This window comes from Musa acuminata, chromosome BXJ1-9 (genome assembly GCF_036884655.1).
Source record: "Musa acuminata AAA Group cultivar baxijiao chromosome BXJ1-9, Cavendish_Baxijiao_AAA, whole genome shotgun sequence".
In the NCBI taxonomy this organism is placed as follows: Eukaryota; Viridiplantae; Streptophyta; class Magnoliopsida; order Zingiberales; family Musaceae; genus Musa; species Musa acuminata.
Genome location: NC_088335.1, coordinates 1,710,158 through 1,726,749, shown reverse-complemented (window position 1 = coordinate 1,726,749; position 16,592 = coordinate 1,710,158). Strand labels below are relative to the sequence as shown.

At 37.7% G+C, this 16,592-nt stretch overlaps 1 protein-coding gene across 1 annotated transcript; it reads left to right on the top strand.

Moving 5' to 3' along the window:
• Positions 1 to 9,294: 9,294 nt before the first annotated feature.
• Positions 9,295 to 15,486, top strand: LOC135592367 (inositol transporter 1-like). The gene is made up of 6 exons (XM_065081780.1): positions 9,295 to 9,858; positions 10,072 to 10,142; positions 10,254 to 10,589; positions 11,976 to 12,083; positions 12,174 to 12,359; positions 14,603 to 15,486. The coding sequence occupies exons 1-6, from the start codon at positions 9,717 to 9,719 to the stop codon at positions 15,275 to 15,277; spliced, it is 1,518 nt and encodes a 505-aa protein (XP_064937852.1). The 5' UTR covers positions 9,295 to 9,716; the 3' UTR covers positions 15,278 to 15,486.
• Positions 15,487 to 16,592: the final 1,106 nt, after the last annotated feature.

The following is a 16,592-nucleotide window of genomic DNA, read 5'->3' as shown; positions in this document are numbered from 1 at the left end:
TAATTGCCTCGACGCCGTACTTTTCCTGGTCCGCCTACCCTTGCATTTACCTCCCTACCCTTGTGGGGTCCTCGCAGCCGATGGCCGTGGTCGGAAAGACGGGCATGACTTGGGTGGCGAGTTTACACCGCAAAAGTCGTTCAAGTTGACTTTGTGCGGGCGCAGGCAGTGGATAGCTGAACTCAGTTATATTGTGGAAATCAATCCCAATGGAAAAATAATTATGGTGTAGTCTTGAAGTGTTGAATAATACATTAGTTTTTAGATGCTCAAATAAGGAGCAAAATTTTGGAGATGAGATACATTAGTTAAGATGCAAATATGTTAGTTAGAGCTTGGAGGAATATTGATGGTAAATAAGTAAGAAAAAATATAGTTCAATCACCAAAATTATGCAATCAAACTAATTAAAATTGAATTTTTTTATTTCAGAAAGGAATGTGGGATACATCAAGATCCTTACTAGCTAAATTAAATGATATCTTGTAGATCACACCAACATGGTAATGGACATTTTTATTTTTAGAAATATTTTGGGTCAAATAAAAAAATATTTGGAATCAAGTTTATTTTGGATAGCTAAGGAGCCAAGACTTGCAACAAACCAGCACCAATAGGATTTAGGCAGTAGTTATGTTTGATTTAGACTAGACTCAAATCAGTAAAAAGAGAGAAAGAAGAAAATATATATTCAAAATCTCAAGATATGCTCAAGAAGCTGTAAAGCACAGATTATAGGCTGGGATCATTGCAGCTTGAATTCAAACTCAAGAAGAACATATAAAAGATAGTGTTTTGAAGCCATTTTGGCTGCAACTTAAGCTAACCACATAAAATTCAAGATAGTGTTCGCATGTCAATGACTAATCTAACAAGTACAAATAAAATTTAAGCAAATACTTGGATTTCTGATAATTCATAGCCAGTTGTATCAGGTACAGTAAAATTTTCAATGAAACAATCAAACCTTGTTGAGAACTCTTTACCATGCATTTTAGAAAGGTATTAACTCATACCTGTAACAGTTGATGCCAAATGCGTTGTCCAAATTTTGAGAGACAACTCTTCACACATCGAGCATATGAATTGAAGATAAAGAAACATGATCCTGCAATGTTGCTAAGCAATCACAGAGGAAAATTGGCTTATATTTACACTCCATATACAGATTATAGCGACAGTTTGTAAACCGAATTTCATGTTAGTCTATGCCAGTCTCTACAAAATAAGACATTTTGTGGAGGGCATCTGCTGTGCTAGATAGAAGAGAGATACATCTCACCTGAGAACAATGAGCATACATGCACTGCCTTTCTAACTAATAACCATAGACTGAAGAAATTTCTACTATTTCAGATGATGCTCTCCTTCAAAATGAACATCAAGTGAAGAAATATCTACTGTTTCAGATGATGCACTTCCTTCAAGATGAACATCAAACTCGTGCTCAGTGTCATATAATGGACATGGGAAGTACCAATGATTTAAGTAATACAAAACTCTTCTCCCAAGAGATGAGTACTGACTAAGCATGATATTGATCGATGTCTTTTTTTCTGAAAACCTAACCCTAAGTTGATGAGTACTCATCTCAGATACTGTACCTGTACGCCTCTAATGCACTACTAACCCTAAGTTGATGAGTATTCAAATGACTGCTGCTGTTCAAATAGGCAGTCTTCAGGTGCTTCAACATGCTTTGTGAAACATCTATCAGAATAAGCTTGTTGTCGCAAAGCCAAATGTAATGCATCAAACTCATAAGAAGACAAATAACGAGTAAACTGTTATGCAAAATTGGCATCCCTTCATGGACATCAAACTCATTCCACCCAACACTATAATTCCAATTCAAATTTTTTGTAAGACCAAATCACATAAATCAAGCACCTCCAAAGGTCGAGTTAACATCTCACTGCTACAACTATCATGTCTCTATGCATCTTACTTTATCTGAGGGCGTCCTCGTATCTTGGAGGTATTGCAAAGATGCTGATGGGAAGAAGCTGTATTTGATCTTCTGTGCCTTGAAGGATGCAAAACAGTTTTCTGAGCACCATAGCCCACAACCCCATCTGTTTCACATCCAAGTTTAACAGACTTTGGTGTCAAACTGGGTGAAGCCCTTCCATGTCTTTGAGCATCCTTCCTAGTGGCTTGTGGGTTGCTCTCTGGGAGCCTAAAACTAGTTAATTTTGACCCATGAAATCCTGCAATGCCAACATTGCTTTCACCTTTACGAGGTGACATGCATAGGAATTTCTCAACATCCAGGTTGCTGTACAAGCTGTGGTCAAATGGCCAATAAAGAGCTTCATCTGAATCACTATCAAGGCTCTGAACTTTACCTCCCTGACCAACAGATTTAAGAGAAGTAGAACTGGGGGACTGAATTTGTCGAAGTCGCATAGCACCAAAAGAAGGGCTGGGAAAATCAGAGCCAAATATGTCAAACTCTTCGCCTCTGTCAGATATCAATTCAGAGTCTTCATTATCAAGATCCAATGAGGAGACCCATATGCCAGTTCTATTAAAATCCCATGATGGTGTGTCTACATATGTAGTAGGCAATGCACATGAGCTGTTACTGGTTGATGGGTCCTCAAATAGTGTCCTGTAACAACTGGGCCTCTCTGAATGGGAAACCGAATAATCATTTCCAAATGTTCCTTGTTGTATGAGTTCCTCCACATCTTTCCCTGTGGAACTTGATGCTCTGCTAAGAGTTAAGGATGTTTCACTTCTGTGACTAGACTTTGACTCATCAGAAGCATAAAACCCATTGCCCTTATCTAATAAAGAAACATCAGAGCTTCCAGATAAAGATGACATTGGAGAGAACTGAACTTGCAGACGTAGATTCATGCAATCAAAATCCCAAACATCTTGTGAGTCATCTGAGCTTAGCAGTGAAGATGACAAACTATCTGAATTTAACCACATATAGTCACTATCCTCAGACAATCTGTCAATAAAGCTAATCTGATCCTCAACATCAATGCCTTTTAATTCCGGTCCCGGAAAATTAGAGGCAGTTTTCTGCAGGTGAGCCTGATCCAAGCCAGATACCTCTTTAAGTCTGCTTTTATTTTTTGAGTGGTTATAGTTACAACCATCCTTTGCTACTGCCTTCAGTCTAGGTGACACCTCCTTTCTTCGTTGAGAAGATGGATCTGTACTGATGCATCCCCTTTTTTTATTATTATTGGTGAGACTGGTCATTTTTTTAGAAGATCGAGCTCTGATATTGTTTTGATGAGCTTGATCCAAGGCTGCCTCCTTGACTCTCAAATCATTTTTTGACTGATTATGTGTATTACTAGTCTTTGGTGCTGACTTTGTTCCAGGTGAATCCTCCTTTGTTTGTTGAAAAGATCGATTTCTGCTGGTCAATCCCATTTTCTGCAAATTCAGTGTCCAAGATTTCGGCATAATGATAAATGAACAATTCATGAAGCAGAAGAGGAAGAAATTTAAATTAAATAATACCAATTGGCCAATTAAGACAGAAAATCTAATGGAAACTAAACGAATCATGGATTAGAGAAAAATACAAAAAGAACATAAGATGCGGTTGCATGAAAGCAGATGACATTATACATATTTGGAAAAAAAAAGTATAAAACGGTCTGCAGCAAAAGGTTAGTTAAACCAAATTGGAAGATTTGCAGTTCCGTAGGCTACTAACTTCCAGATCTGGTGAAATTAAGTTCACTTATAATTAGCCATATTAGAACTTAAATTGCACCTAACAGACATTTAGCTGGTTAACTTTAGCAGAAGAATCTTAATTAAGTCAAACATATGCCAGCATATAATCACTTTGGAAATAGTTCCATTCAAATATCACTTTGTGGAAGTATAGCTTGCATTTACAAAAAGCTTGGCCACTAAAGTTTGCTATTAGCTAATACGTTCATATCCACTTAAGAAACTGCAGGAATAGATAGGTAAATTCACAATAAATGCATCTGTTGACAATACCTTAATGTCTTACTATCAGGAATTTGTTACAAGGTGGGAATGTGGAAGCTCACTATTGCAAACAGTGGCATTCAACTATATCATTTTAGAGCAGAAATAATAATCTAACATAATTAAAATAAAAGGACTAAAAGGAAGTTTACGAATTAAACTCGGAAGCACATTATACACTGTCCTAAGGCTATTTCTGAACCCTCGTGAGGGTTGAAATCGAGAAATCCGCCGCAAGATACGACCGGGAGTCGTTCGGTTGCATGCATGAATGTGGGGATGTTGAAGACGATCCATGCACCAACAAGAAATAAATTTAAATTTTCAGAAAAATAAAATTAACTTTTTTCTTCCGCCATATCCCTATGTGGTTTGGTTAATACACCGGGGAGAGTAGTGCTCAATAACTAATGTTGGACTAAAGGGAAATTAGGTTTCCCACTTTGGGTTCCAACATATCAATCAAGCAAGAAAGAACTATTATTGAGTCAATAATAATGACAAGTTACCTGCTTGCTGGATACCAAGACCATCAGTATGAATGGAATACAAAGAAGTGGGAAAGCCAGTGAGACAAAGTACAACAGGAAATAAGAATAAAAACCAATTGACCACAAATGAAGTCAGAAACAAATAATATGTACATGGAAAGATCATGAGACTGATTGAAAACAAAATTTTAGTAACCACTAGCTGTTTTATCGAAAGTAACAAAGTGACCAGATGGAGCTCTTCTATTCCACCATTTCTGAATCCCACAAACAACTTGAAAGGATGGTCGGCTATCGTGAAATATACATTTGAACTTGCAAAGCTCTTGAATTTGACTATTTTGTTATCAGAGGACTATACTTCAGATAACAGGTTTTCATACGAAATATGCCTAAAAATCTTTTATACAAATCTAATCAAAAAAATTTCTAGACCCACCTACATTAAGCACATTAAAGACAAATAAACGAAGGTAAAAACTATTCTCTTTAGGTAGCACGGATAAAAAAACCAGATTAGTGTGTCAACTTTCTTATTCAGTATTAGATGGGCAAAGCACAGATGCTTACAAGTTTCGAGCTGGATGCAATAACTCTGAACATGACATGAAAGCGGAAGAAATAGTGTGCCATGCATTTTCTTGGTTCAAGATCTCCCGTGTAAGATCAAAATTTTTTTTTTTTGTTTTAGAGAAGCTAAAACGGCGAGACAAAGAAAGAGAGTGGATATGATATATCACCACCTAAAACAAAATCAGAATTTTCCTAATTGAATATCTCAGTGATTTTTAGATCTTCAAGATGGATCGAAGCACTTATATTTATCTTACAAAGCAAGCAGTCATTCTTATCAACAAATATCATCACAAAACAAACAAAATCATAAAAGAATAACAACTCGCAAAGTCACAGCTGGAAAAAAGGGTTTTTTTTTCTTTTTTGTTTAAGAATATAATCTATCACTTCCCTTTACTAGAAAATGTAGAATTTTCTCTTGTAAATCTAGAAAGGAAAATAATTTTCGCGATCCAATGTAGTGTACGATAGGCATTAAACTTGCACTAAACAGCATAACAAATATATATATTAGTTCTCTGAAATCCTAATAATTGACGCCCGCACAAAAATCGAAGATATAATCCAACTCAATCGATTCACAATCACAGCACAAACGTGCACAAATCAACAAAAAGTTATAATCTGTATCAACAACAAAACGAGAGATGATAATAATTTCACTGCTTCGTCGACGAGTTCGAGACGAATACATGCAAGGGCAGATCCTATCCTGTGCCAAAAACAACTCAAAAAACACCTTCTTTTACCCGAAAACACAAGAAAAACAGATGAAAAACTGGATCAAACCAAAATAATATATAAGCATCGACGTTCACGAGGAATAATGATGCCCGAGAAAATAAGTATTACCCGAGGAGAAGACTTCTCGTGAAGCGAGTCAGAGCGAGAGAGAAGGGGGGATGTTTGTGGGGGGTTTTCTGCTTCGTTCGCTAATGTCGATGCATTCCGTCGCAGTCGAGTACGTTTTGTTGACGGAGATTTCCCGCGCCCAAAATAAAGGCCGCCGTACCTCTTAAATGTATAATTACTCAAATACCCTTATCCAGCTCGACTTTTTATGCATATGTTGGCCATATCACGTCCTTCCCGTGCAGATCGGACGGTAGATAGAGAGTATCATTACATGGGCAATATAGTCATTTAATGAATCGGGAAGAAGGGTAGTTTGGGGAGACAAAAAACAGAAGCGTCGGTCACGTAAACGGAGGCCTGCTTCTGGCCGCTCGATCATGATCGGAATGATAATAGAGGATGACATGATAACTCCGTCAACGTCAGCCGTTAGACCTATCTGATAAATAGGAACGAACTCTGTCTGATTTACCAAAATACAACTGAAGTGGCCATCTCGTACGGATGCATAGATCAATACTTTTCCAACCTCTTCGGGATCAACGCACTCTCTTACCTCTCTTGCTACAGCGATTAGTGAACGGGACAAGGTGGGTCCAACCCATGGACCCACAACACGCGAAATCACGAAGCGGGTGAGGATTCGGGGAAGAAGTAAATTTTAGGAAGTTGTTTAGAGAGCACTTGCTTTTTCTGACACGAAGGTACAGCGCATCTGCCATTTGGGCACACGTAGCAATTAATTATGGTGATTGTGTGGGAGGAAGGCACTCATTGATGGAAATGAATCAGTGATGGAATTGTAATCACAGGTTACTGTGATGGGTCAAAATGTTAGAATTAGTTGTTTTCCTTCATTTACATGATTATTTATTTTGTTATCAGAATGTTAAAATTACTTATTTTCCTACATTACATTATTACTTGTTTTGTTGGGGCCAAAAATAATTTCCTTAAAAGTTATTGAGTCCTTACGTTCGACGTAAAATATAAAAAAAATCATAAAGAGAGAAATAATTAATAAACATAAGAAAAATTTATAAGTTTCCTATAAATATATAAATGTCTACTACAATATTTATAATTAATGTAAAAAAACATAAAAAGAACTCGAAAGACTCTTAACAAAAATTATACTAAAAACTATAAATAAATAGTTTAACTTAATTAAATATATAATTTTTATATATTTCAATGATGACAAGTGATTCATATTGTCGATCTCTTGTATAGTCGATCTCAAAGTATAATATGCATTAGGAGATTTTTGTTATTTAATATAAATTGTATTGTATAGTTTTTTCATCTCGAATTTAGGAACACTTTATGCCAAAATGTATTCAAATTGGGCATTCTTTAATATGTGTTGTATATCGCATCGAGTCGTTTAATTCGAGTTTGATTACACTTGGATCGGTTTTGGATCTGAGTTCAAATTAAATACTTGATCGATTTTAAGTATCCAAGTAATAATTGGTAGAAAGAAATCTTTTATTACCCTACTCGTCGCTATATTATTAAGTTAATACCTATGACTCAATTAAGCGTTGAATTATCATTTAATTGGCTTCAAGTTTGGTTAGAATTTAAATGGGCACGACTTATGGCTGAGTCGATAGCATGACTAAGCCTACTTGATATCATTACACTTATGATAAGACTAATTATATATTATTGCTTGTTGACCAGGCAAGAGCGTTTGACATGCTCCACACAGTCTCTACGCTAAAACGAAGAAGACTCTCAAGCATCTCCTCACATTGGACGTGTCACAATCGAGCAAAGCCACTTACGTGCCCAATGCAGTCCTAACAAATGAGGCATCTCACACAAAATTATTCTTTGGATTACTTCTTATTCAAAGAATATTCCTCTCTCTTTTTTCTTTATAAAATAAAAGCATCTCATTGAGTTTTTTTTGTTTTTGTTTTTGGCCCTCGGATCAGATCTCAAATTAACTTCAACATGATAGTGCACTTACCAGCCATGTAGGCTTTACCGTATCACATCAATTGGCCATCAATTCCAATACCAAGATTCTAGTCAAAGAGTGTTGCGAGAAGTGGAAACATCAAAAATCTTACTAGATTATACATAACAGTTCCAATGTTCCTAATTTTATTAAAAAAATTATTTTTAGATAGAGTTGATAGCATATTTTGGTACCACTCTCACGATAACAGTCAGCAACCATGTCAACGCCAATGCAGAGCCTCAAGATTGATATGGTGCATTGTGTCAACGTGACACCTCGGACTTGATGGGATGATCGTCTGTTCCTGTGCAATGTTGTACGAGACGACATCGCATAGCACAAAACCATTTCGGAAAGTTCGGAACGATGTTGCACGGTGTGGATCCATGCAGGTCGGTCGATGCTCGCATGGGAGGTACAAGTTGATTTCCCGAAGAATTAATCATCATTAAAAGATCACATATGATCGACCCTCATTCGTAAGTATAAAAGCTAACCTCTTGTGAAGAAGAACTTTGAGCATGTAACTCCTTTTTACTTCACTCAATACTAACTTAACCTTCGAAGAGGTCGAGTTAGAAAATCCCTCTCCCAACCTCAAGCCTATGTGTAGGCGCCCGACGACAAAGAAGGATATCACTCGTCAAGGAAGAAGATTGCACTCGAGAGACAAGGCTCAAATTCAACTCAACTCGATGGTCGCTTCCACCATCGGAACATCTATATGGATAATCTTATACATATGAGGTTAGATCGAGTCGTTCTATACCTTGTTAACGTCGTAAAAATTCGTTAACACGAGTAATAACAAAAAGAAAATCCATGTAATTGATTCCGAACATAACTGTCTTGCTGTTATAAAAATCAATTTATCCACTGTTCTACGTCTCTATCCACTTCGCTCTGTGATGATATCAAGCCTCGTTTCAAACCCATATTGTAGCTTCGTCACCTGCCGTCATCTCTGTCTCCGTCCTTATCTTTAATATTGTCGGCGATCCATCAGCATCGTCCATCTTGGCATCATCATCCATCTTAACGTCATCGTGGCCGCACGCTCTGCTCGAGCTCGACTTAATGTTCGGGCTCGATACAGCCGAGATAAAATGACACGTGGAAGCGAAACTTTGTGCTGTGGGACCCAGGCTTCACTCGCTCGCACGTCACGGCATTGCACGCTGTTTCCTGTGTGGGAGGTAACAAAAGTCTTTTGCTCCCTTATCCGCCCCCTCCCACGACCTCTTGGGAGGAAAAGGGAAAGTTTACCTGTTTGTTTCAAAACAGCAAACGTAAATCGAGTGACTATTTGCATTTGAATGTGTGGGACCCCAGTTACTCAACCACCAATAAAGCGCCCTTAACGCTGCTCCCAAGGCGAAGCTCCTCTGCTGATCTCCAATTGCCTTTGCAAGTCGGGCAGTGGCGGAAGGAAAAGAAGGAAACGAAACCGCGCTTGTGTCGTCTTCCGACCTCTGCGGAGTAGCAAATCCATCGATAAATTACGCCCCCAATCGCTTTCCTGCCGTTTTGGTAAAAGAAATCGAGTGAAGAAGGCTTCCCCACAGTTCCCTTAATTTTGTTTCCTCAAAACTTTTTGCGCTTTCAATCGTGGATCAGAAGGAATTGGAACGAAACATCGGTTTGATCCATTTCGGCCCTAATTGATTCTACGAGGTTGAAAGGTCGTGATTTTGGAAGGTTTAGGTGGTTGCTTCGATCGAAATTTGAGGACTGATCGAAACCATTTGATGTTCTTCTATCGAATTGTCTGAAAATTTTGGATTTTGAGGGGAGTTCTTGTGGTGGTTTTGAGATAAGAATTTGGGGACTGAGCGGGCGGAACGATGACGATCCAGTCGTTCCCGGGAAGCTCGGGAATCATTGATGCCTCGCCGAAGAGGGACATATCCTACTTCAGCAATTTCTACGTGCTCGGTCTCACTCTGACGGCTGGCATCGGTGGTTTTCTGTTTGGCTACGATACGGGTGCGTTTTCCGTGTTGCTTCTGCTTTTTCTTTCTTTTCTTGTGATGAAATTGTTCTAGTAATATGTTAGCGTGGTGCTGTTCATTTTTTGCACCGAACTGCTATTCAAGTACTGTCTTGTGAGAAATTTGGCATATTTATACTGTTGAATTTAGGCATTTGCAAGTTCAAACATCAAAGAGGCATTTTGAGCTAATGAATCCTATATTTTAGGTGTCATATCTGGAGCCCTTCTATATATTCGTGATGATTTCGCTGCTGTTGCCGAAAACAATGTTTTACAGGTAGAGTAAGAGCTCTTACTTCTGTTTGAAGCTAAATTGTATCGAGAAAATATTGATGATCTGGACATGAGAGCTTATTGTTTTGGAGTTACTGAATTGATATACCTGTAGGAAACTATTGTTAGCATGGCAATAGCTGGAGCCATCATCGGAGCTGCAGGTGGTGGATGGGTGAATGATGCCTATGGGCGAAAGAAAGCTACCCTTCTTGCTGACATCATTTTTGCCATTGGATCTGTTGTAATGTGTGCTGCTCCGGACCCATACGTCCTCATTTTTGGAAGGCTTCTTGTTGGCTTGGGCATTGGAATAGCATCTGTCACTGCTCCTGTTTATATTGCTGAAGCTTCACCTTCAGAAATTAGGGGAGGTCTAGTTGGCATGAATGTACTTATGATCACCGGGGGACAGTTTCTCTCCTACCTTGTAAATCTTGCTTTTACAGAGGTAAATTCATCTTCCCTCTTCCGTTTCCTGTTGCAGTCCACGTAAATTTATCACTCCAGAGAATTTACATTCTTGGCTAATTGTATGTGTAACAACTGCATCAAAGCTGACTAGACAATTTTCTAATGGAAGTAATAGTTGAAATAAAAATACTCAAACTTGATTCTTGGAGCAGCAGGTACCAAATCAATGTAGTTGATTTTTTTGAATCAGTTGGTGCAAGCGACATTGATATATATCTATAGCATGTACTAAATAATTCATGGAATATATTTTGGTTTTGTAATTTTCTTTCAGCGTTGTATTCCTGGAACATAGTTATCACTGGAGAAACCTGCTCTATACATATATCTTTTTGCTATTTCGTATATGCATAATTTTGTTATAATCTAAAAATTACAAGCATCAATACATAGTTGCATCATTAAGCATGCAACCAATGTGACACTTCAGATCAATTTTTTAGCTAGTGAGCCAATCGTTAATTGTGTTAGTATTCTTGCAAACGTGAGTAATTCTCACTTGTTCTGTGCCAAGAAGAAGGTATTTTCTTCTTTGCAATCGCTGTATTGGGTGTTTGGTGCACTTTACCAGCTTCCTGGAAATGGCGAGTAACAATTTCAAGTTTTTGACCATCATCAGTTGCTTGATATTGTTTCCATTGCCATTTGAAGCTATCATAGACATATATTGTCAGTACTATGGTTGCTTAGATTATTATAATTATTTCTGCATCTGCTGTTTTAATATGTTGGTAGCTGCTGATCCTTTTAGCTTTACCTTGTATTAAATTAAATTAATTATAACATAGTTTGAACTGGCCGTTTGTTGTTTCATAGTTGAAGCTTAGTTGACGAGAAATGCCATGAAGATATAAGGCGCTAACTTTATTGATAAGATCCGGGCATCCAAATTTTATTTTAATTGGATCCAAGGGTTTCAGAGTGCAATGTGTTCTATTCTTGATATCCATGGGTTCTAGAAGGCTGCATCAAAAAAGCCTTTTCATTGGTCATTTACTTGTTTAATCAATTTTAGATCAAGTGGTCATCAACAAATTATGGAACTATGCTTGGTTATTCAACCGAGTGCGAGATCATTCTGAACAAGCATTTCCATGAATTTCTTCTATAAGGCCTTTTTTAAGTTTGCAATCATTAAATTTGGCTTAATATGGTTTTTCTACATATACTGATAAATTTTTAATATAACTTTTAATGGCTATGGTTCTAAAATCTTGTAATCATGGCTATTCATCATTGATCACTGCTAGGTTATACATTTTCTTAGTGCATGTAGATTGTCCAAGGAGAATATTGTTTATCAATATCTAGTACTCTTTTTTCCTGGTTATTTGATGAGTCAAAAGCCTATGTCGTGGAACAGGTACCTGGCACTTGGCGCTGGATGCTTGGAGTTGCTGCACTGCCAGCAATTATACAGTTCTTTCTGATGCTGTTTCTGCCTGAGTCACCTCGCTGGCTTTATCTGAAGGTGAACAACTCTGCACATTTTTCTTGTATATTCTTGTAATTACATTTTGTTTTCTGTGTCTATCAATATCCAACCTTCATCTATGTCCAGAATGAGAAACCTCAGGCTATTGCAGTACTTGCAAAAATATATGGATCTGATCGCTTAGAGGAGGAAATAGATCTTCTGGCTGTTGCTTCTGAGGAAGCTTTTCGCTCCAAGAACAATGTCAGATACTTGGATGTCTTTAAGTCAAAAGAAATGAGGCTTGCATTTCTTGCAGGAGCTGGCCTTCAGGTGAGAAGCTTTTCACGTCCATCAACACTTCTTTTAGCATTTGTACATGATCAAATCTCATCAAGCTTAATAAGTGAGAATACCACTCTAAGGACAGCATAAAAGAGAAAATTTCTCCAATTGTTCACAAAAATTATACAAAAGATATTGTTCTGGTTGTTTGCTACAAAGATATTGTTGCAGTACATAACTATTGTATACATGTCATAGAAAAGGATTCAAGTCAGATTCATTAGTAGCTTTTAATATGGTGATGGATCTCACTACCGATTTCATACTTACTGTGGGAATGAAGTGTTTGTAAACAAAAAGACAAATGAAGAAAAGGACATTTGTCAAAGAGTGTGCGAGAAAGATCAGGATTAATCTTGAATTACTAGATTTTTATTTTTTATGCAATGATTTGTTAGTTTGTTAAATGGTTAAGAGTTGTTCCCTGCCTCTTCCTCTCTGTATTTTTTCCTCTTTCTGTGGTAGATGACATTACAAATATGGTGGCAGACGAAAAATGCAATGCAGCTAACAGTGAATGCAAAGTTGGCAACACCTACTCTCTGCTACAATCCCAATCACATGCTCTTTTACTTCTCTTCTACTTCCCTGTTCTTCTCATTCCGCTCCTTCAACTACCACTTATGGCAGTCTATGAAGTTGTCAAATCAGTCGGAATTGGCTCAAATCAGCTAACTTAGACAAGTTTGATCGAATCTAGTCAATTCTGAGAAAGTTACGTTGATCTTGGACAACACCAGTATAGATCGCTCATACCTTTATAGAGATTGGCTGATAAACTGTATTATGATTTTCTCAATTATGTGTTTCTTCTGCCACACATTTTATCATGCGTTGGAAACTAAAGATGATTAGACAATGAAACATAAAGCCATGGAGAAGAAGTATATGGAGAAGAAGTTCTTGAATATTGATCCAGTCTGTTAGACAATGAAACATCTCTTAACTATAATCAATTCTTCTGGATTAAGCAGTGTAGAAACAAATTGTACAAAGAATAATGCTTTTTCTGTTTTACACCCGCAAAACTTAACAATAAAAAAAAGAAATAAAACTCACTGCCAATAATGTAAATGACATCTCTGAACATCATTTCACCACATTTTGAGCTGTCTCAGCTGTTTCTCTTGTGGATGATTGGTTGATATCCAAGCATTGCTCTTACAAATTTCTTTCTGCTAAATTGTATTTGAAATTCTTTTTTATAGTAGTTTCAACTAGTTTTTCCCTATGCTGGTTGTAAGTACAACAACAAGAGGATGCCCTTGTATATGGAATTAGATTTGGTACACACCTTTAAAAGATACATAGGCATTTATATACTATGGGCATGTCAGCAATAAAGTACACTGGCATACCAGTACATGGTTGGACCAGAATGCTATAGTGCACCTGAGTAATCTCATTCCTGTCTTGTAATTGTCTTTCAGTATTGTTGACACTTACATGTGCAGATTTATTAATTTTTCAATTTTTGATGCCTCACGTGCAGTTTCTATACCTCTAAAACATTTTATTGTCAATCATCAGTCAGTACAGTCTTGTAATCAAATTCCTATGGAGTGTTACCCTTCATTACTTGACTGACTTAATACAGCATATTATGTAGATGCAAACTTAACTGTTATATGACTAGAAAATGGAAAACATGTCCTAAAAGCTGTCTCTGTATCTGGATCCTCTATGAGCAGTTAATGTGAGCAGTTAATGCATCTATTCTTGGAATGACTGACTACTGTGTACCCATCTTTCCTTGTGACATGATCAACATGTCTATTGATTTAGCCCTCAAAATACTAGAAATGTGGTCATCCGAGTCTTATCCTTGCCCCCTATCTTTCATGCATTAAAGTTAAAATACTTCAGCAGCCACGGCGTTGTTTGGCATCTGACACATATTTTACGCTGTCCTTCAAGATGATAATAATATTCAAGATTGTGTTAATTCTTTTGTAACTCCAAAATTATATATAATCATGACAAATGAGATACTAATTGCAACCGACTTGGACCATTGCTGATCTTTACTTGCTCTCATACTTGAATGGAATACTCTGTAAAATAGCTGGATATTTTTAGATCTATGTTATTTACGGACAATTGCTGACCAAATTCCACTTGGAGATGGCGATTTGTGCTGTCTTTTATGTTCAGATCTTTGTCGCCTTTTATGCATATCTGAGAAATACATGTACATGGATAACATAAATCTTTGATCTGCTTTTGGGCAGGCTTTTCAGCAGTTCACTGGGATAAACACAGTTATGTATTACAGTCCTACAATAGTCCAGATGGCTGGTTTCACTTCAAACCAGCTTGCTCTGCTCCTCTCCCTCATCGTTGCAGCCATGAATGCAGCTGGTACAATTGTGGGAATCTTCCTCATTGACCGCTGTGGCCGGCGTCGATTAACACTCAGCAGTTTGTCTGGCGTTATCATCTCGCTTCTCATACTTTCTGGGGCATTCTTTCTGCAGTCATCTGAACTCAACTCCGGCTTATGTGAGGTGCAAACCCTTCATGGCACTTGTGGCACAAGCCTTGGATGGATTGCTGTTCTTGGTCTTGCTCTCTACATTGCCTTCTTCTCTCCAGGGATGGGCCCTGTTCCATGGGCAGTTAACTCAGAGATCTACCCAGAGGCCTACCGTGGTGTCTGTGGGGGCATGTCAGCCACAGTGAACTGGGTCTCGAACCTGATTGTTTCACAGACATTCCTCTCGCTTGTCACTGTTGTAGGGACAGGGGGAACGTTCTTGATCATTGCCGGTGTGGCCGTGGTGGCATTCATTTTCGTGGCGCTATTCGTGCCAGAAACAAAAGGCCTGAGCTTTGAGGAGGTGGAGAGGCTGTGGAAAGAAAGGGCATGGGGAGGTGAAGATGTGCGCCGGGGCCTGTTGGTCTGAGAAGGCTTCATCTCTAAAGAAATTTGTGCTTTCAAATGTATACTACTTGTATCTTGAGTCTCAGCTAAACAGCAACATGGAAGAACATTCTGTTTTGCTTTTTAGCAGATAGCATTCCTGGTGTTAGCTCATTGTTTCAGTGCAATCTCCATCAGTATCATTGTAAGGGACTATTTAAGAGGCATTCAATGTGTTCTCAACTTCTAGAAGTTGTTTTTTCTCTCTGTTTTAGACACAAAGGGATGATCAGAGATTATTGCAACACCATTCTTACATCATATTTAGATGAGACAAGACATGAAATCTTGTGGCACATTTAATTTCATTTGAAGGGCAAAGTGAGCAAATAGGCAACATGGTTGCAAAAGATGGTTCTTCATCACCTGAGTTTTTGGATGGCTTTCATGATCAAAGGATATGCATGGATATGTCATTGGCATCTTATTATCACATTTCACTTGTTTAAATGATTTCTAGCTTTGTCTCTGAGGAGATATTCTGAGGGTTAAGATACTATGCAAATCAAGATCAAAGGAGAAAAAAAAACAGAAAAACAAAAAATAATTGTTGAATTCAAGAACAAAGTGCCATGATTTGTCACATCTCTGAAATGAAGGTCTATGTGAGAATGAAATTAGAATTAGGTCACTTAGTTCACATGATGTCCCCCAAAAAACATTTTTTTCACAACCCTCTTACTTTTCATCTTTTCATTTTGTCTGTTTAATATCATATGACTCACTCTAATGTTACTTGATATATTTTTAAAATAATAATTCTCCTCATGGTAATCTTGATTAATTAGAGAGCTCTGATAATAAACATGGGGACAGGGTCAACCAACTTAACTCTACAATCACCCACAAACCAATTAGAAGTTTCATTATTAATTAAGAAAGCAAATATCGAAAAAGACATATAAGCATTGGATCCAATAAAAAAATTGGCCAGGAAATTTAATATGTTCCATGTCAGATCAAAAAGCTTGTAGGAATGAATGCCTATTATAATTTTTTATGACAATTTAATCAAGATAAAAGGTAATCAAAAATTCAAATTAGGAAAATAACTTCTCAGATATTAAAGCCTTCTTAAGAAAGCTGGATGGGAAATGTACCCAACCACTCTCCCCTCTTTCTACCCGGCTTCTCACGGCCCTGAACTGCGGGCCCCGAATGACAGGTGAGTTGGGCCAGCGACTCGGCTGGATGCGACCCGTCCGCTGTGCCAGGCGTCAGGCAGCGAACACTCGTCCCCACCAATTAAGTTTCGGAAAGCGGAAAACAAGAAACAAAAACGATTCCGAGAGAGAAGA